We start from the raw sequence: 21,142 nt of genomic DNA, 5'->3' as shown, positions 1-21,142 counted from the left end.
AACACTTTAATCAAATGATAACGAGATTTGTGCTTAAACTGCAATCTTTCTAATTAGCAAGTGCAAATGGAACAGTGTATGCGTTTACATCGGAAAGCTGTAGCGGTGTTGCCTCGCTCAGTTTTATTGAGTTACCTGCTCACTCAGATCTGCCTTCACCCGATGGAACAATAACAATAAAGTGGGGGGAGGCGTTGACTGACGCATCTGAAAACCAATGGGAGCCTGGATATTGCAGTCAGTCAACCCGAAGTGGCGGCCGCAGGTGGCTGGGTAAACCAATGAGCGGGTGTTGGGGAGAGGGGCGGGCTCTCTGAGACCCTGCTGCTGGGAGGTATATAACCTTTCTGCAAAGAGCTGCCTCATCACGTCCTGGATGGTGAAAGTCGCCAAGTGGAGAGCTGAGGAAGGCAGAAATACACACACGCACACACATATAACACGGACAGAGTGCGCTTGCATGCACATCGCTGCAACCCTTACTGTGAACAACCCAATCGGACAGACTTGGACCTATGTCTCAAACAGCAGAGAGATTGCCTAGAGAGGAGAGAAGGAAGGCTCGCAACTGATTATTTTTCTCTCTCTCTCTTCCCCCCACCACCACCCCTCCTCCTGCCTTGGCTCATTTTGCCTCTGCGTTGTAAGGCAGGTATCTAGGTACAACAACAACATAGAAAGAGTAGCAGCGATTTGAAAGTAAAGCATCGGCGGTGTTGCAGGGAGAATGTGGAGAGCGAGTGGCCGAGTGTGAGAGACCGCTCTGCGAACAGCTCCAGCGGATTGGAAGCAACTGCGAGGCAGACTCTCGGATCTTTTGGTTCTTTCATTTAATTTTTTTTTTAAAGAAAAAGGATACATCCAAAGATTTGACAGGGACGCGGGGCGCTTTCTACCCGAACTGTATTGGACCAAGTGACCGGTAATGATGGCAATAAGGAACTCGCTTTGGAGATACTATTTGGGAGTTTTGTTCGTTTTATGCAGGGTGGCTCTATCAAACTGTGAAATTTTGGCACCTATATATTGGAATTCCTCAAATCCCAAGTAAGTGAAACAGCAGACGCCTCTTCTGGAAGGCTCAGCACTTTTTGCAAATTTTATGATTTAATTTCTTGCACAAACATATAGTACAAGGCGGCATTGACTTGTTAAGCGTAGCCCCTCTCTCCCTATTCCAGTGTTGGGGTGGGTGGTGGGAGTTACTCTCCTGACAGCGGTGTGTATTCATTGCGACAGTCCGAGGAGAAATAGCGCTGGAGCCGGTTCTCCGGGAGGGGACCCGGTCTGTAGTGAAGCCAGACCGCGATCCGCCACGGGGAAGCGGTTAGCGACTGTCTGCTCCCTCCCTCCTCAGTGTTTTTGGAAATGGCTGGGTTTATACATTGAAAGCTTTTTTTTGTTTATGATTGGGAGGGAGGTGGGGGTGCGAGTTTAGTGGAGGGGAACACTGGAAAATGAACCGAGCCTGCAGTCTGCATGGGTACAACCTTACTTGGGGCCCTGGGCTGTGAGAACACGAGTTAGGAGGTGCCCGAGATAGAGAGGAACACACTCGGTTCGCAGGAAGGGGGTCAGATCGAGCTTTCATATAGATATAGATATAAAAATCAGCGACGGATGCGGATGTTAACCCCCAGCGCGATGCTAACAGCAGTCAGATAGAAGGGAGCAGGTGGCGTTAGGAGACTCGGTGTTAATATTGGGAGGATACAGCGATCTGCGCTGTCAGTGTTGGAACGGATTCTGCAGGAGACGCTTTGCCTGAAGTTTCGACAGCAAGGGGGATTCTCTCCGGGAAACGTCTTGATTTGCCCAGAGTGTATTTCCTGCATTGAAGCCCCGACCTTAAATGAGTGTTGGTGTAGGAAACGCGGGCTAATTGTGTACTTCAAACCCCGCACCGAGGTGCAGGCACTAATGAAAATGAATGTCGTCCAGACCTCCCTCTTAGATCCATCGCAGGGACTGATATTGTTCACGTTTCCCAGTGCAACTGGTGTAAGAGCAGCAGACTGAACGTTTTCTCGTGTGCCTCAGCCCCGTGCCATTATCATCGCAAGCCGCCTCTCTCCCCTCTTAATACATGGCGCTTTCAGGTCTCCTAGACCGCCACCAACCACCTCCCCCCCCGACCCCACTATCATTGCAACGCATAGGAAAAGCAAACAGTTACAATCATTCGCTCCTCCAGTGTTTAGTCTATGAATCAGCTTCTTATCGCAGTTGGGTTAAACCTTTCTGTTGGAACTCATTCAGCAAATGTTTGTTTAAAGTGTTAGAGCAAATGGGGTGTCCCAGTTACCAAAAACAGGTCAAGATAAGAAACTTGATGACAAATCTAAATAGGCTCAGTTTTGACCCCTCCACACCCTGTTTTAATATCTCGCCCTCTCAGCCCTTTGAAAAAAAAGCCTCCTCACTCCGTCAGCATTTAGAGTGAACAGGGGATTTGACCACTTTATATATTAATTCACCTTTTAATGCGTATGAACTTTAAAAAAAACTTAATGTTAGCATTTACTATGTAAACACGTTGAAAAAATTCTGCACTACTGTTAAAAGATCTTGCAACTTTCAAAGCTGCTTCTTTTGAGAAAAGTATAGGTTCTCACCTCGAAGAAAGGCAAATTGAGGGGGAAAAATAGCGTGGTAGAAATGGCAGGATTGCCTCTAAAACTCCTAAGTCCTAACTTTTTCTTTTTAACGCCTGGACTGTCTCTGTGCCAAATGCAGACTAGAGATTTTCATTTGAAACGTATAGCATATAAAACTGAGAGTATGGGAGGATGTACTGCTTGTTCCTTGAAATTTGGGTTAAATTTTGGCACGGAATTATGTATGTATATATATAAAACAACTGAAAAAATTGATTGAGAAATCACATTGCAGGCTAACCATTTATCTTCAGCCCAAGTGACACCTCCGTTCAATACAAGTTGAGTCAGTTTTTTTCTTCCGTACTTCGGGAAGGCGAACTTGTGAAACTCGCTATTAACGCACCATATGTTCCACAGATACAGAGGGAGAGAAAAAAAAGTTGATGAAACGCCTTGTGTTCTGGGGGAACCTCAGACTTTACAGAAAAGCGTCACTTAGCATTGAGTCGGGCAGGTGCGAACACTTTCGGTTAGTGCTGAGATGGGAGAAGATGGTTTATTTAAATGTTAAGAACAGATTGCAGATGGGAGACACTGCTTGGCAAAATAAAAATTCGAGTTTTCATCGGGGAAGAGTCAATTCCATATGAAAAGAAGACAGCATTTCTCACACTTCAGCACAATAGGCTTTCTCGCCGTCTCCCAGGCAATTTAAAACGTTGTTCACTGGAGCCTTACTTCGATGAAACTACTCAGAATGTTTCGCTGAAGTAAGGCTCCCTCAGTGATCACTGGAAGAAAGTTGAAAGGAGTTTGAATTAATTATTCTGCACTTTCTACCAGGGACCTTACATTACACTGGGAGGCAGCAGCAACAGGTAACCGGGTTTATAACTATGCACGATATAACAGATACACAGTCATCAAATACGGACAAATCCGCTACTAGTGCCCAAATGCTTGAATTACCCAGGCATTTCCCCATTACGCTGTTCTTTAAGCTTCGGGCCATCTTGTGCAAAGTAAGACATCTCGTTCCGGCCTGTTCTTGGAGCAGTTTAGATAAGCGGCACGTTTGTACAAACCTAACAGATCAAATTGCTTGCGATCAACCTGATAATACCTTCCAATTCTCTCTGCACATCAAGAGATACACACCCTGTAACCCAGACATTTTGCAAACGACATGTAATCGTTGCAAAATTCAGATTGGCCTGCAATGATAAATTTACTGTTAAGTACGCATTTAAACACATTAGAAACTTTATTATTTCCCCCCGTTCAGTTATGCAATAATGTTAATGTATCTCTAGTGCTATTTGTTTGGCTATATAAAACAAAACACATATTAAACTTAAAAACAAATCAGACTAAACTGAATAAAAACCAAAAGAACTGATGATGCTGTAAATCAGAAACAAACGCAGAAATTGCTGGAAAAGCTCAGCAGGTCTGCCAGCAATTTCTGTTTTTGTTTTAGACTAAACTGACACAGTTTTATCCAGTTTTAGCAATTTCTAATAGGTGCACTTAAGTTAGAAAAGAGAAAAAAAATCAGAATATTAACAAATTAGAAATTGGGCAGTTAATTTTTTTTATAAATCAGAAGATTTCTGATTGGAAATGAGAAGAAAGTTCAGTCAGATAATGAAGGTTTATTCTGAAGTGCAGCCTTTCACTTCATTACATAGATAGAGATGAAAAGCTCTCCAAAATAGTACAATCCTACAGAGGTCACTCTTCAGATGTTTAAAGCAGCCACTAAGATTTCTCAGCCAGTAGCTGTATGTAGCCTTTTGTTTTCCTCATGGGTTATTGGTAATTTCTCTGGAAATTATATTTCATACAAGGTGGTGGGGTGAATGAACAACATATTCAGTAACCACTGCCCAAACATTCTGAGGTAGTTTCACAATCTGAATCAAGGAGTCCCATTTGGATAATTGGAGTATTGTGTCTGACGGTTCATTAACATTACTCTTATATATACATGTGAGGTTTGTTGGTTTTTTTTCAGGGCATTACCATTACTAACAGCTACCTTTAAATATAGGCACTAGGGTAACTGCACTTCTACAATTGCTTTTGAATCTCCAGGATTTACTGATTAATGTCCATATTCAGTACTATGAGAAACCCGGGATAAAAAGTTTAGTGGCATTAAAAGGGTGTTTCTCGTTTCCTTGCAGCATTTTGTTTATTTGCTAATAAGGTAATGAAGAGAGAGAAAAGGTTGTTTGACTAGGTGGAACAGTTGGGGCAGAAAGTCATATAAACTTCCAGGGGTATTTTCATCCAGAGTTGGCAAATCTAAGGAGTCTTAAACTTTGCTTTGTGGGTGTTGTATTTCATTACGTTATATATCTGTTTACAAGGGCCTGCTTCAAGGTGGTCCTTAAACTGCCTGACAAGGACAGGCTTGTCAGACCTATGCAGCCTGCTTTACAATGACTCAAGTGTCTTCATGCATTTCAGGGTATTGACCATTTTCTACAGCTTATTGGTTTGATGCAATAAAGTCTCACCAGAGAATGTCCACATAGAATGTTGAAATGAACAAGCATCCAGATCATAAAGATGTTAGTTTAGTTGAAGCATTTGTACAAGTATAGGTTCATTGCCTGTTAGCTCACTAGTGAAGAAAGAATAGAACATTTTTGCCTGCGTGATGTAATGTTAGTCAAATGCTTCTGCTGTACTTACAGAACGCATAGATCAATTATTGTTAAGGAGTAATACATCTCATGTATTTGATCCTTTATCCCTATCTGTTGGGACACAAAGAGATGGAAGGATAAGTCACATTTCTAATCATTGGCATTACAATTAATTTAATGCAATAATATATGTAAAATTAATGTTAACAGATTTCTTCCCTTTCAAAAATTGCTGTTGTGAAATGGGTTTTAATTTTACTTACAAGTGTTTACTACAATTATTTATCATTAATTCCTCCATTATAGTATTTTGTTTCAGTCCTATCTCGCCGTAAACCAAACTGCCTTGTCACATGCATAAAGATGCCGTCTTCTGCTTATTTTTGAGTGCTAGTGTGTCCGTGCAGTTAGAGTAGAGAGAAGAATGCAGTGTCGGTGCTTTGCACTGAAGTTAGTACTTGCACTGAAGTTTTAGGCACATTCACGACCCTCTAGTTACTGCTGTTTGCTCACTTTTACAACAATGGTGTTGCATTAAAACCTGAGAAGATGTGCAAGATATCCTTGACAGTTGGAGTTGTTTGACAATTAAAATTTTCCAGATGCAGAGGTGTGCAAAGAAAATTCAAATATGTATGTCCAAGAACAATTATTTAGTAAGGTTTTTCGAGCTACGTGTAACCACAGGAAGATCTTATTTTGTCATTCACCTTTTCATTGCTGCTTATAGCTGATGGTTTGAGTCTCAATAAGTGGCAAATGTTTTCTGTTCACCTATATTCATAATGTACAGAAACAGGCCATATTTTTGATCCTATTATGGAACCACACACACTACAGCAGACATGGGGCCTATTCGACCCATGATGTCTCTTCAGCTGAAGTTGCCCTTTTAATTTTTTTTCATTTTAAGTTCATGTTGAATTACCTTAACAATTAGAATAGTTATTTCAATAGCTGCTTAGACGGAGGTTTTTCATAAACAGGGTTTTTTTTTAATAGTCTACTTACCTGTTCTGTTTCTTCAGCGAGAATTGTGAGTTTCTTCCTCTTTGTTATCCATTTATGGAAATAATCTTACATAACTCACTTCTTTCCAAAATGCTTTGCAATTCTAGTTATTAGATCCTTTAATCTTCTCTGAGGCAGTGAAAAAAGTTTTTTTTCTATTGATAACCTCTCACTCCTGACATTATCTGTAATGTGAATACCTTTGCTGTTAAGAGGAAGCAATTAAAAAGATACAGCTTTTATTGTCCCAAATCATTCTTTCATGTTTCCATTATTCTTAGAACTCTTTTCCGATCTAATATACTTCTGTTGAATTTCTATAAAAGCAGGTTGCTTTATAGAGAAAACCAATCCATTCTGATCAAATAATAGGACGGTTTGTTATACACGGCAAACTATACTTTTTCAGGAATTCAGGAAATAAAAATAAAATATTAAATCTTTGGCATCTTTAAGAATGATAGATTAGTTTAAAAGGAGGGCTTTCAAGAAAACCTGTACAGACATCATTGCTAATATTTCTTTTAAATCCAGCATGATTGCTTAAGTAAAATAAGCTTTTCTCTAATTTCTGTCGTGAGTAGAGTATTTAGAGGATGCTGTAATTTGTTGGAAAAGGTTGTTGTTTACTCTGGATCTCAGTCCTACAATTGTATTTTCTCTCTGAAGTAAATTCAAAGAGATGAGAGTAAAAGATAATTTCTGCCAATTGCCTGTGCACTGCACATTTTACCTCAGTCTGTCTGTTCAGTTCACATCATCAAAGGTAGAGGCAACACCCTTGATATTTCTCGATTAAAAGCAGATTTTTGGCAGGATTCTGATTTACATCATAATAACCCTAACCACAAAGAAAAATGACTTAGTCGCTATTTAAAACAAAATATCCCAGCCATAAGCCTCCATGGAGCTTGGGGACAGTGAGGAGGTAGTAGCAGCTCATGACACACAGAGCATGAGAAATGCAAATGCCAACACTGGTGCTGAGCAGAAAGACTGTGCTTTATGTTCACATACGCGGAATGGTCAGGCAATTATTTAACTTCATTAAAAAGCATGTCACTTTTCAGACAGAGGACAGCTCTCAGATGACAAGTTATTCTATTTGCATTTTGAAGACCCATCAGTATCTGCATTGTTGAGGCCTTCAAAATTCATGGGCATAATTAAAACAAGAATGTTCTGTGTACTGACTTAGCTATTTGATCGCAGAATGAAATACTGAGGTTTAATTTTAGTTCAATGAACACCTTCTTAGTTTCTGGCCAACTACTTTAAATAACCGAAATAATTTATTCAAAGCTGTTATATTTAATGTTGATGAAGAATGATGGATTTTCTACTATGCAATGTTCTTGCATTGCAGGGCTCCTTTGGTGGCTTAGTTCAGTAGTTAAATGCAATACACAACGTGATGTAAAAAAAAGTTGATGTGTCTTGGGTTAGCATTGGGGTGCAATTGTTAGTTTCTGTGTCCCTGCATTAGTGATGATTCAAAGCCAGGATCCTATGGTTGTCTTTTGGCCCTTGTTGGAAGAGTGGGACAGGAGATTGTCCAGATTTTCACTTGAAAATAAATGTTACTTCACAAGTTACCAAATTTAATGACCGCATCTTATCGGTAATGATCAATCAGTGTCTCTTTAATGTGGGTTGAGACATGTAAACTCACTTTTATAATTATAATAAAAGTCCCATGCATGTAATTGCTTAAAAACAGTTTTAAAGAAAGTTGGTTTAGGATTTTTAGAGCCAAAGATTGGTTAAAAATAAATTGTACTTTTGTTTCTTGTGACGTGAAGAAGATCCTTCATTTGCAATCTTAATTAAATATAAGTTCTAATTCCCAGTTGCTGCAACCAATTTTTTCACTTAATGAAGCAACATCTACATTCAGTTACTAAGTTATTTCAAGTTCAAGGATGTCATTGGACAAGGAACAAATTAGTTTAACTAGACTTCCAGAATAGAAGTCACATCATACATTATGACAACTGAAAACATAAATTGTATGAACCTGGGAATGATCTTGAGCAAAATTATTCAACACTAAACATGGGCTTTTTATAAATTCGTCATCCTGCAAAAGTCAGAAAGGCATTACATTGCGTAAAACAAACAGGCAATGTTTGCATTCAAGTAGGAACTTGATATGAAGAATATGCTGCTCATCTATAGAATGATACCTTATGAGAGAATCGGTAGATTTGTGTTAGTGAGTTTGGGGAAACTTCAGTTTGTTAACCCAAGATGGTTCCTATGTTAGAGCACATTCAAATTAGATTGAACTTAGTCCTTTCAAACAGATCATACAGTAATACAAACTAGTCCCAATAAAACATTTCTTTGTTGGGAATCAGGTGCGTATCGATTGCATTTTGAGTAGGCTGCAGAACTGCATTTACATTAGGACTCATTTTTTCATTTCCTAAGTATTAAACAATGAGAAACTTGCTGCCAATGTCTCTTTGAAGTACTTTTGCAACATTTTGTTAAACAAAGAAAACATTGCATGGATAAACTGGACCCGTTGAAGTAAGATCCTTGTTTTCTTTTAATCGGGAAGGCTCTAGATGTGTTGCACCAGGAGCTGCTACTATAAAGGACATGACTCAAGCAGAATGGTTGTACATTTTTGACTCTCCTATGGTCTTACACTAGCACATGATAGGTTGGACATGCGAGAGGACATAAATCAGTGCAGAATTGTCTTGATGCCTTTACTATACATAAATTGATTGACACATCTGCAATTCCAAACTAAATTCTGTCTGTTTTTAACAAGTGCTGCTATGATTCTTAAAAACTATGTATTGCTGTGAAAAGAATTTTAAGTTGTTGCAATTTACGAAGGAGTCAGTAATTTGATAAAAATAAATTGCTGCGAAGTTCTGAGCATGGAAATCATCAGGAGATGTTAAAAGAAGCCACAAATACCAATTAAAGAAGTATGACAAAACAGATCTGTACTTGATAAAAGCAGTTTCATTGTTATGGTGTTTGTCCCATGTTCTTATCTAAAAAAAGGCACATGGGAATGTAGAATGTTCACTGTCTTAAAGCAAAAATAAATCAAAAGCAGCCTGTCTTTAGACTTTAACACCTCCTTTATGCTTAACCCCTGAGGAATTTTGAATTTGGCAAATATGCCAAACCTATTTCTCAATTCTGTCTACCTATAGATCAATCATGGGAAAGGTGGTGTTCCAAAATGTTTATTGTACTGTAAGGTAGAGCTGTACGTATTACGGGAACAAAAAGTTTCATTGGAGAAGCAACTTCTTTTTAATCTTGAGGGATTTCAATATGATTTGTATATCGAACTGTTGATTAAAGTTATCCAATATTAAAGGAATGCAGACATTATGATATTAATGTGGGTGCAGATCATCTTACAATTTGCTTCAGCTTATAGGTAAGAATAGTATCAAAAGTAAGTTAATCTTCTGTGGCTTCAAGGCAGGTTAGGCAAGGTAAAAATTGCCTTTTGATGTTGGTTAATTTTGTGCACAAGTAGCAAAATTGTTAGAGAAACTCTTGAGTAATAAAGTTAAGGCTCTTCATAAATTGGATGACAGTGATGTACTGCAAGTTTTGTGTTGTGATTTCACATCTTGAAGCTGGATATTGACATGTTAAAACTGCAGAGAGTTGACAAACAGGTTTCCCAAACTGCTGAGAGTTAGTTTGTAATAATCTCCCATTGGACATGTTTTCTGTTCTAATATGCTTACTGATCCAAGCTGCAAGAGGCAATTTGTTGCAGAATATGTTTTTCTGTAATTTAGCAGGATATGAAAATGTGTTTGCAGAAGTAATTCTGGATCCTGTTCCCCTTATAGAAAAGCAAGGTACTATGGATGCTGGAAATCTAAAATAACACCTGAAATATTGGATGTAGTTTGCAGGTCAGACAGCATGTGCAGGAAGGGCAGCTAAAATCAAATTGATCATCTTGCTTCTACTGTGTCCAGTTTCCCATATTTTTATAGTTTTAGATACGAATTAGACTTGTTTGACATACTGAAGTGTTTGTTTGCTAATGTATCTATCTGTTTTCTTCAGGGAGACTTTTTTTCCCTATGCAGAATGGAAAATTAGGAAAAAGCTATGCCACAATCATCTTCTATTTAAAAGGAAATCAGCCCTCAAGTAATTGACAATGAAAGGATTACACTGCAGATTGGAGCTGTAATGTAAATTAAGGGACAGAATAGAAAGAGCCGGATCTAGCACGATTGAAATAAGCAGTCACAAAGACATCAGCTGTAGTAATCTGATCGTTTCTAAAGCAAACTACCAGTCTATTCCTTTCTGATAAATAATACAGCAAATGCGTCCATTTTATATACAAAACATAAGTGGGAACCGGGGTTGCCAAGGCAACATATAGATTTTGTTCATGTCCAAACTGACACATCTGTCATTGTAATTTGTAAAGGAAAGGAGGGAAGCAGCATTCAGAGCTGTTGAGCATTTTACTATATAAGAACGGGCTGGGATTAGGATGTATAAAAGGCCTGTTTTTTGGCTTGGGTTTGGAGAATGGTAAAGAAAAGCTGCTCAGTTCTTGTTCATTCATTGTGTGTAATAGGAAAAAGGTAGATTTAATTTGATGCTTTATTGAAGCCCTCTATGCCAAAGCTCCAGATTGTACCAAGGGTTGGTTAGGTTTTTTTTAACTCTTGGCCCAGCAGCAGCTATTCGGTTGGATTAAAATTGCTTTGAGATTGTTTCTTTCATCTATTTGTGCCACAGACAGGAACACGCTGAGTAGCAACAGAACACAGGAGAATTGGTGGGGCTGAGGTTATCTGAAAGGAAAATAGGGTGCTTTTGATGCAGCCATCTTTCAGGCACAGGCTTTGGTCTCACACTCCTTGAGAGAGGCAAAGATAAACATGCCACATTGTTCTTGCACTGCTGTGTTGATTGTGTTTCTCTGAGTACTGCTTCTTACCTAGCATCTGATCGATGGTCTGATCGTCAGTTTCCAAGCCAGCCATTTCCCACCGTAGCTGCAATAAATATATCCAGCCGATCTCAGTCTCAGGGAATGGAGAGGAAGACTAGATGAAGTATCAAATTTAAAATGCACAATCTTTCATTCTTAAAAAAATTTAAAATCTGCACAATGAAGATGTAAGAATACTAAGAATCCCCACCAGAGGGGATGGTTCCTTCATTTTCCTTTGCCATGCTGCCCCATGACATTGTGGCTCAGTGGTTAGCACTGCTGCCTCACAGCACCAGGGACCAGTTTCAAATCTACCCTCAGGCAACTGTCTGTGTGGAGTTTGCATATTATCCTCATGTCTGTGCGGGTTTCCTCCCACAATCCAAAGATGTGTAGGCTAGATAGATTGGCAATGCTAAATTACCCACAGTGTCCAGGGATGTGCAGGCTAGGTGGATTAGCCATGGGGATAGCAGAGTCACAGGGATAGTGTGGACTGGGAGTGAGATGCTCTTCAGACAGTTGGCATGGACTCAATGGGACGAATGGCCTGCTTCCACACTTAGGAATTCTGTGATTTTGCTTTTCATGAGCTTATAGTGTTTGTATAAGTGTTAAATTGTGTCTGTGCTGGATCCTGAAAAGTCTTCGGCTTGAAAAGGCAAATACAATTGAGCTTTGGGAGTACCTTAGCATTTTGCCAGGTAAAGCAAAAGACAACTGTTTTTTGGCTGTTGGTTAGCATTTAAGCAGGATAGATCCACTGTGTGCCATTTGGAAGAAGGTTTTCAGACTTGGATTCCTAAATGACAATAGCAGTGATTTTCTTGAAAAAGCTTAATACTTACAATCAGATTTTAAATAGTTTCTGGTAGTGAAAGTGTTAATGTTGTTCTAATGAGATTTAAAGGTTTCTGTGTCACTTTTCACAGACAAAAGAAGGTCAAGAAATATCAGGCAAATGCTTTGTTGCTAATAACCTTTACTAGTTTTTTCCACTCTTTCCCTGTCACTTCTCCCCGAAAGAAATTGACTTCCTGAATACCACACTGTTCACCCTCTAGTACTTCACTCAACGTATATTATTTATCTGCAAACCTTGACAATGAGTATGGATGAGAACTGTAGCTAAATTTGATCTGTCCTAACTCAATGCCTACACAAGTGAAAACCAATGGGTGATGATTTGGAACAAAAATAGAAATTGCTGGATAAACTCAGCAGGTCTGGTGGCATCTGTGGAGAGAAAGCAGGGTTAAATTTTCAGATTTCCAGCGTTTGCCGTTCTTTGTTTTATTTTGATGATGATTTAGAACTGGCTGATTCTTACCCCGTCCTCTTGAATTAAAAGACAATGACAGCAACTGAAACATCCCTAATTACACTTATCTAAGACCAGCAAACTCAGCACAGAACTATGCATCAAGCTGGGGGATACCTTGTACTACATGGACCAGGTGCTCCATTGAACAAACTCACCAAAAAAATCTGAGAACTTCAACAATCTTAATTTAAGTCAGAACAATCTTGAGCATAATCCTGGACAACAAGGTGCAGAGCTGGATGAACACAGCAGGCCAAGCAGCATCATAGGAGCAGAAAGGCTGACGTTTCGGGCTAGACCCTTCATCTCCAGCATCTTCAGCATAATCCTAATGCTTTATGCAATTTCGTTAATGACAAATATAGATCGTGAAAACTGTTTGTGATAAAATTATGTTGAGTTGCTCCTTATGAGATAGTGGAAATCTGTAGTTCAAGATAAACAGTTTGGTAGATTATGAGCTTAGAGGCTGATGTCCTTTATTTAGGTCAATATACTCAAAAATAGCAATTCTGCAAAGATTGTTGACTGGGGAAGAAATGCCAGCAACTCATTTGAATTTAGAAGTTCTGATGATTCCTAACGTTTCAAAATTGAACCAGTCAGTGTTGGTGAAAAGATAGCTAGAAAAGGATATTGTCCTTGTGATGAGCGCTTTCAGGGAAATTACTCAGTCTGTTGAGTAAATTTCACTTCTGCACAGAAAAGTTAAAGCACGTGAGTATTTTACTCCTGTCAAGCAAAATAAAAGGGACAGATTTCATCAAAGACTAGCTCATGAGTTGTCTTATCAAAATGCAGGCAAGTGCATAATTATAGATTTAATTAGAAATGAAATATTTCACATAACCTGGAGGAAGGGGGAAGTTTAAACAAAAGAAAACTTTTGAGAGATGTTGGTAAGCTAGTTAGCAAATTGTTACTTGCTGGTTTAATATAGAAGGCAACTTTCTTCACTGTTCAATATAAGTTAAGTTGTAAATTTTTCTCAGTGTCCTCTTCTGAAAACAATACATACTGTAATTGCCTGCTGACAAACTGATTCCATCAACAGCTTCTGAATTATATCTTCTGTATCACTTATTTTGTTGGTCTCATTTGTTCAAATGAGTCCTTGATGTAGCTAGGTTTCAAAGCTGTTAGTCTCCAACTTTTTCTTTTAAACACTGAATATAACTTACTCCGCACGTGAGACTGGAACCTTATTGCAAAAGAAAATTAACTAGTTGTAGATATGGAGTAAAAAAAAATAGGAGCTGGGGTAGGTGAATAAGCCCAACAGGCCTGTTTCCCCATTCAGTGCAATCAGGGCTGATCTTCTACCTCAAGACCACCTTCCTGTATTTCCCTGATTCCCGTTGTATCCAAATATCTACTGATTCTGCCTTGAATTTACCCAATGATTCAGTAAACATCCATAGCCCTCAGAACATTCTGAAGATCTAAAACCCACCACATGTCCAAAATATTCATATATATAATTTGGTAGTAATCCTACATTTTCATTAAACTTGAGAGCAGATTCAGTTTCCTAGTAGTATTAAGACCTTAACCTAGCAGACTGAGCTTGGTTAATCATGCAGGCAGTAATGGCTGTCATTGTAATGTACTTTTGGTGAAGTTACATGGAAACATGGGAGAGAATCTGAAGACTTTGCTGTCTTGAAGTTGCATTACTGAGTACACAAGTTACATGGTGAGGTTTAGATTGCACATTTGCGATAAAATTAAACATGCTACTTAAAATATTAAAACTTGGAAAGGCAACTTTCTAAAATCCGCTATCATTGTCAAAAGTTTTTTTTGGCGGGGGAGTAAAAATGTTGACATGATTGCCCCTGGGGAACCTTGGGCACTACAGAAGTGCAATATTTAAATGTTCACACATTTTAATGTAGGATGTTCTCTTGAAATGGATAGATGGAACAGCGTACTTTAAACGTACAATTTTTGATACCTGCTCCATGGCATGTCTCAGGTTTGACTGCATTAACATTTGTTTTATCCTTTTATGTCTTGAGTGTATTCACATGTATAAACGAGAGCCTGAAGGTATACATTTCTAACATAAGATCAATACTTTTACATCTAGCCTTCAACTCTTTTCTGCAAAGTATGTGCACTTCATGACAGGATGAACACATTTTGATCCCATTTATTTAGATTCAGTGACTCATTAAAAAATGACTGAGCATTAGATACAGATTTTAAGTAGTTTATTACAGTTCATTTTGATCTTCAGCTTTGCAGGCACAGAGCAGCCATGATAGTGAGAAGCAGAAATTAGTACAATAAAATGCAATGGATGGAATGTTGGGCACTGTGGGTAGTTATCTAGTTTTCACTCCTATTGAAGCTTCTGAGAGGAACAAAGCAGTTGAAAACTTGCCACTTTAACTATCCTAAGCCCCAACCACGCTCCATTTCACCCCACCCATATGTATCAGTGCAAGAGGAGCAAAAGGTCAAAACTCACACAATACCGGGTTATAGTCCAACAGGTTTAATTGAACACACAAGCTTTCGGAGCGTTGCCCCTTCCTCAGGTATAGTGAGCGAGGCGGTGTCAAGACGCTGAATTTGTAAGTCAAAGATCAAAGGATTATACAACCGATGCAAATATATTTAATAACCCTAAATTGGCTGGCTGACTCCCTCCTGTTAAATCCTCAGTTAGTTAGAAAGGAGATGCAGGTTTTGATTTATTAATATGCAATTTACTTATAAATTATGTGTCATGATACTTCCTCTCTCATTACACCTGAGGAAGGGGCTACGCTCACAAAGCTTGTGTGTTCAATTAAACCTGTTGGACTATAACCTGGCGTCGTGTGATTTTTGACCTTGTCCAACCCAGTCTAACACTGGCAGCTTCACATCAAGAGGAGGAAAGCAATTGACTGTCTGAATAACATGCAGAATGTGTCTATTTAACATTCTCTGTTAAACAGAACTAAAGACATTTAAAACCAAGAGATGTAAATTAGAAAATTCTGCAGAAATACATTTCTTGGCTGTTTGGATGAATTCTTTGTGCACTAACACACCATCCACTTTGGAACCTCAGGCTGAATTCCTCTTTAATCTACACTCATGCATATCAAAGGCTGCTTTTCCCAGTATGGTGCCTGAAAACATTGTAACACCTATCCTTTCCGTTTGAACAAATCACATCCAAACACTTTGCATTAACCTTATTGACTGTGTGTGTGTGTTTGGTCAGGAGCAGCTCGCAAGTTATTTGCTTTGTAACACAGAGCAAGCCATGTTAAATATCAAAGTCAGACCTTACTCCTTGAAATTCTTATATGTGCATGTTTTCAGCAGCCAACCTAACATTGCTGTAATCCTCTGAACAGCCTTTGAGCCAAGATTACGGTGATAACCAACAGAATAATTTGTTTTTCGATTTGATTATCCTGATCAGAAATGTCATACAACACAATCACTCCACAATCTTTCCAGGGCAATGTGGAGAGAGAATAATGCTTGGGTGAATGCCATCAGTGATGGCCCTTTCTAATCCAAATGCTGATTTTGATTTACTTTTGAGCAAAATACCTTGATAGGTATTATAGGAGCAAATTACTGCAAATGCTGGAATCTGTACAGAAAATAAAAAATACTGGAAATTACAGTGGGTCAAACAGCATCTGTGGAGAGAGAGCAAGCTAACATTTTGAGTCTCAATGATGCCTCGTCAAAGCTCTGATGTGAAATAGTCCATCGGTTGATAGCAAGTATTATGTTGTAATCAATGACAAAGTGCTATGCAAACCTGATCTTTTATGTATGCAAAATCTGAAGTTAAGGTGCATTAACAATTCAGCATGGTCTGTCCTCCAAGGATTTTTCAAACATATACATTGTGCACAGATATAAAATTATGACTTTTATTATCACTTAAAATTATGGCAATGTTATTTTTACCAAGTGCAATTTTAAAAGTCTTCAAATCTTGTAACTTAACTTATGTCTAATTTATTCATATTTACAAGAGGAATGACTCTTTTAAGCATTGGTTTCTCTGTGTTAAGGTGCCAATGCATACATGCTAGTATGATTTGCAGCATGAGTACACTCTCAAGCCTTCTCCACCATTTGACAAGATCATGGTTGATCTGATTGTGGCCTCAACTCTTCTTTCCTGTTGACTCCCACACCTTTTGATTTCCTTGTCAGTCAAGAATCCATCTAACCCAAATGGCAAATGAAAGTTAATGCTAAAACGTGTGGGGTGATACAGTTTGGGAGAACTAACAAGGCAAGAGAGTGCACAATGAATGGTAGCACTCAAGAAAGTACAGAGGATCAGAGATGCCTTGATGTGCATATCCACAGATTGATGGCAGCAGGACTAGTGAAGAAGGTGGTTCAGAAGGCATATGAGATACTTGCATTTATCAGTTGTAGCATTGAATATAAGAGCAGAGTGGTTATGGTAGAGCTGCAGAAGATGTTAGTTAGCCACACCTGGAGTACTGTGTGCATTCCTGGTCACCACACTATAGGAAGGGTCAGATTGCACGAGACAATATGCAGAGGAGATTCACCAGGAGGTTGCTTGGTGGAGCATTTCAGCTATGAAAAGAGATTAGATAGGATGGAATTGTTTTCCTTAGAGAAGGTCGAGAAGGGACCTGATTGAGGTATACAAAATTATGAGGAGCATAAATAGAGAGTAAATAAATAGAGTGCTTTTCTACCTATGGCATGGTGGCACCAGTTGAAGTAAGAATTTTAAAAAACTGTGATTGACTTTAGCATTGACTTTAGACCCTGCCGATCTAAATTATTTGGGGTTACATCTATTCCTGTGAAAAGAACTAGCATGAATGCAGAACATTTGCATGGTTTCTGTTTTGTGGGGATAAAGTATATTAATAAAAGCCAATGTACAATCTTTGAATTTCTGCAATCCTTTGCACAAAATGTGACCATAATGCTAATTTTTTTGATGGAAGCTTGCAAAAAGACGGGGCAATTATCTTTGTTGCTTTATTCCTGTTAAACACCATTTGCTTCCATACCTGGTATCTGTCCATTACAGATTTACTGCTTACACAAACCTACATGATCTACAAAGAAAAAATGAACAGCTTACAGCAATAGCTAATTTTTTGCTGTGGTGTGTTTTTGTCTCTAATAAGAACTATGCATACTATCTCTGAGGATCAACGCTGAAGTATTTATTGGCTAAATTGAAGAGAGGGCACCTGACCCCATGAAGGTAAAAACAGAACAACTGAAGGCTTCAGGAAGGCTATTGCACAATTTTCTAGCATTTCTTCATGTGCTCCATGTTTGAAACTGCCACATATTATTTTAATTGTGGATCTGCATTAATTTTCTGTGAAGAAAACATTGCAGGATTGACCATCAACAGTTTTAGCAGCCAATTATACAATAAAATGTCATTCCTGCTGATAATTGTTTTTAAAAAAACATTAAACACCATTCCTTAAAGTTACTAAAGATGGTAACCCCGCAAACAATATCGTTGTGATCAAATAATGGGATAAATTACTGTATTCAGGCTGAAATGTTTAACGTTTTAGGAAATGGGATGACAGTATAAACTACAATTACTGAAAATTTGAAGGGTAACTAGAAGGAACGGGTGATCACATTTTTTTTGTCAGAATGCAGCCCCGAAGGAGGAGTGATCCATGATCCTTGGTTAGACTGCTACTAGCAACTCTAAAAATAGAATCGGCTTCTTGAGTAGAGTCTCATTTCATTCCCAACTCCTAGATTATAAAAGACGATGACCTATGTTACCAATAGTAATTGTTCAAGTGAAAATCACATACTGACAGGTGGCTGATTATATACAAGCCACAGTCACGTAAACACCATTATTAAGCATCCAGAGATACAATCAAGTTCACTGATCAATAATCCATAATCAATCAGAAGCACTAACAGGGCTGGATTCTCACAAGTGTTTTGTCTTCATGATTTCTGGTATAGAAAAACATAGTCTCCTTATGGCCTGTTATTGAAATGATATCACTAAGTCACCAACTGTAATAATATTGTAACATAATCTAACATACTAAAGAGAGTGGCAATTAAAAGAACTATCCTGACTATTGTCTTGAAAGTGAGACCTCTAAAGGGCCAGTTACTGGTCATGTATTAGTACTTTCTGATTTGCTACAAATTCAGTGTATGTAGTCACATTTAAAATCACCAGAATAGCATTGTTACGTGTCAAACCTACAGAAAACAGGAGTCTGGCAACAAATTCAAACGTAGCAGCTGGAGCTAAGGCAACAGATCAGTAACATAGAATGTGATCTGTTTACTGGCTAAGCTCCAAACACTTTTACAATTGCTATTCAATTTAGTAAATTTTGGAAGAATCCATTGAACTCACATAAAATCTAATTCCATTTAGGATCAAATAAAATCTATCCAGAAAATCATTTCCATTTACAATGATTTTATCGAACATTCCAGGATTGAACCAGGGCGCTGTCATTTAGCCCAACTGAATTGCCATTGTTCTGCACGAAAAAACATCTTGTCCAATCCCAACCCATTTACTCCATTCCCATTCACCTTCAAAATATGTTGACTTTGTGCTATGGTGCAAAATGGATAGTAACTAATCAATGGTTTGGTTTACATTCTCACCTAAGTTTCTGTTTCCATTGGAGTGTCACTGCTACACAAAGTCAAAACCTATCCCATGGACTCTTTCTACAAATGGTTGATAGCAGAGAATCTGGCATTTTTTCACTCTTTATCTGAAGTCTTTTTTGTTAGTTTTAACCTTCCTTTGAAGGCATTGTTGTTTTGACACAAATTGGGTGACATTACGAACACTGCTGGCATTTCAGGTAAAACATAAGATTTTAACTCTTCACCAATTTTCGTTGCGGGTAACATTTATATGTGGCAAGTATTCCCACCAGAAGAACAACTGAATATACTATGATAAATTATGACTGATATTTTATCCTTTCTACAGCCAGAAGTCCATTTTTATTTTTGAGTCTATCACTTTAATGACACAGTGTGCCATGCTTTAGATTTATTTAGACTATGGATTGAGTCCAAGAACCATGCCTCATGAGACCATTCTCAGTAGAAGAAGAAGAAGACTCCAAACCCAACCAATCCAGGCTGGATTTAAATCCAAGGTTTCATTGATCCAAAGACAATTTGAACTAAACTACTGAATTACTCAGTATGGAATTCTTGTTTGAAGCAAAGATTTTATTTAAAAAGGCATTGAAATAAGATCCTAAGCAAAATAAAGTTTTAGAGAATAGTGACCATCAAGCAATGTCTGACTACTTGTGTTCTAATCAACAAATTGAAGTAACCTGTTAAACTGAGTAAATGTGGTGTGGACCATCACTTCCACACCCTGATTAGATTACTGCTTCCAATGAAAGATTAGATCATTATGAACTAGACCTCCTCATGATTACTCTCTTGCTCTGCCTTCTTCTGCTATCGTTTTCCAGAATCCTTTTTGCTTGTGTGTTTCAATGAGCAGTATTTTATGGCAAAGAAGGTGAATAAAGAAGCCAAAATCAGATTTTCTGATTGTAATTAGTTTGTTGCCAACAGTAATCCATTTACTGGGTTAGTTCTGGCATTAAAGCCTTGATTGGATAATAGAGGTTTCGATCTTCTTTGGTACAGCGATGCTTGCAAGGACCTGCTAAGCTCTTGTGATGCTATCAGTAATGATTTTTATTTTCTACGTGATTATTAGAATTAACAGTCTCCAGTAAACATTATTGAAACAATTGCATTGTAATAGAATTAATCAACACATGATTGTCCATGGGCAAGTGAGCAGCAGTTTGATTTAATTTTACAAAATAATATAACTGTAAGCTAATGTTAACAATGGATGAGATTAATCTAATCCTGAAGCCACTGATACCCTTCTTTTTCAAGAGTTAACATTTTTATCAATGAATGTGGCATTGTTTTCCTTGCCTCCATACTGATCAAGGTGTGGTAGACAATTTTAATATAGGTTATGTGCACAATACACAGATTTCGATATTACACAGAATGATCAATCACTCACCGCATGCTTATATCATTTATTTTACTGACTTGGAGCAGAGGAGATTGGAAACCCTAGTGTAAAATTGTATCAGGTCATAATACTAATTAAGAATTGTAAAGCATAACATGAATATTAGGAATCCTACTATTACTTGGCATTAAGTACTTCCCATGTGATATGAAATTACTGTAATTCAGCGTGGTTCTCAGTGCACTGGGATAGATTAAGCCTTTATCAATTCACAGATTCCTCATAATCACGTAAATCAAATTAATTTAAATATATTGATTTTAAGCAGGACAGATCATAATTTGAGTTTCTTACATTGTAATTCTGGTAATGACTTTGGTCACATGCTTGATCATAATTTCCTTAAGTTGATTTCACTTTAGTTCCAAAGTGGCGAAAAAATCAATAAAATGTAAAGGCATTGTTGGGATAATTTATTGAACAAAGCAATTGCGGTTTGTGAGTCTTTCATGCTGTGCGTGGTTAATGTGGACTTACCCAGCAGCATAAACCAAGAATAGAACAAGACTATTTAATCTGAAG

The 21,142-nt window shown here is 38.1% G+C and overlaps 1 protein-coding gene across 1 annotated transcript in view; it reads left to right on the top strand.

The window, feature by feature from the left end:
• Nucleotides 1-380: 380 nt before the first annotated feature.
• LOC109933618 (ephrin-B2-like) overlaps nucleotides 381-21,142 on the top strand; it is a 50,050-nt gene continuing 29,288 nt past the window's right edge. The window contains exon 1 of the mRNA XM_020532632.2: nucleotides 381-1,047. Within this exon, the coding sequence (XP_020388221.1) occupies nucleotides 926-1,047 (122 nt within the window). The 5' untranslated portion in view covers nucleotides 381-925. The remainder of the gene's footprint in view (nucleotides 1,048-21,142) is intronic.

The sequence above is a fragment of the Rhincodon typus genome, chromosome 6 (genome assembly GCF_021869965.1).
Source record: "Rhincodon typus isolate 14 chromosome 6, sRhiTyp1.1, whole genome shotgun sequence".
NCBI classification, from domain to species: domain Eukaryota; kingdom Metazoa; phylum Chordata; class Chondrichthyes; order Orectolobiformes; family Rhincodontidae; genus Rhincodon; species Rhincodon typus.
The sequence above is the reverse complement of the archived record's forward strand: the minus strand, read 5'-3'. Positions and strand labels throughout refer to the sequence as shown.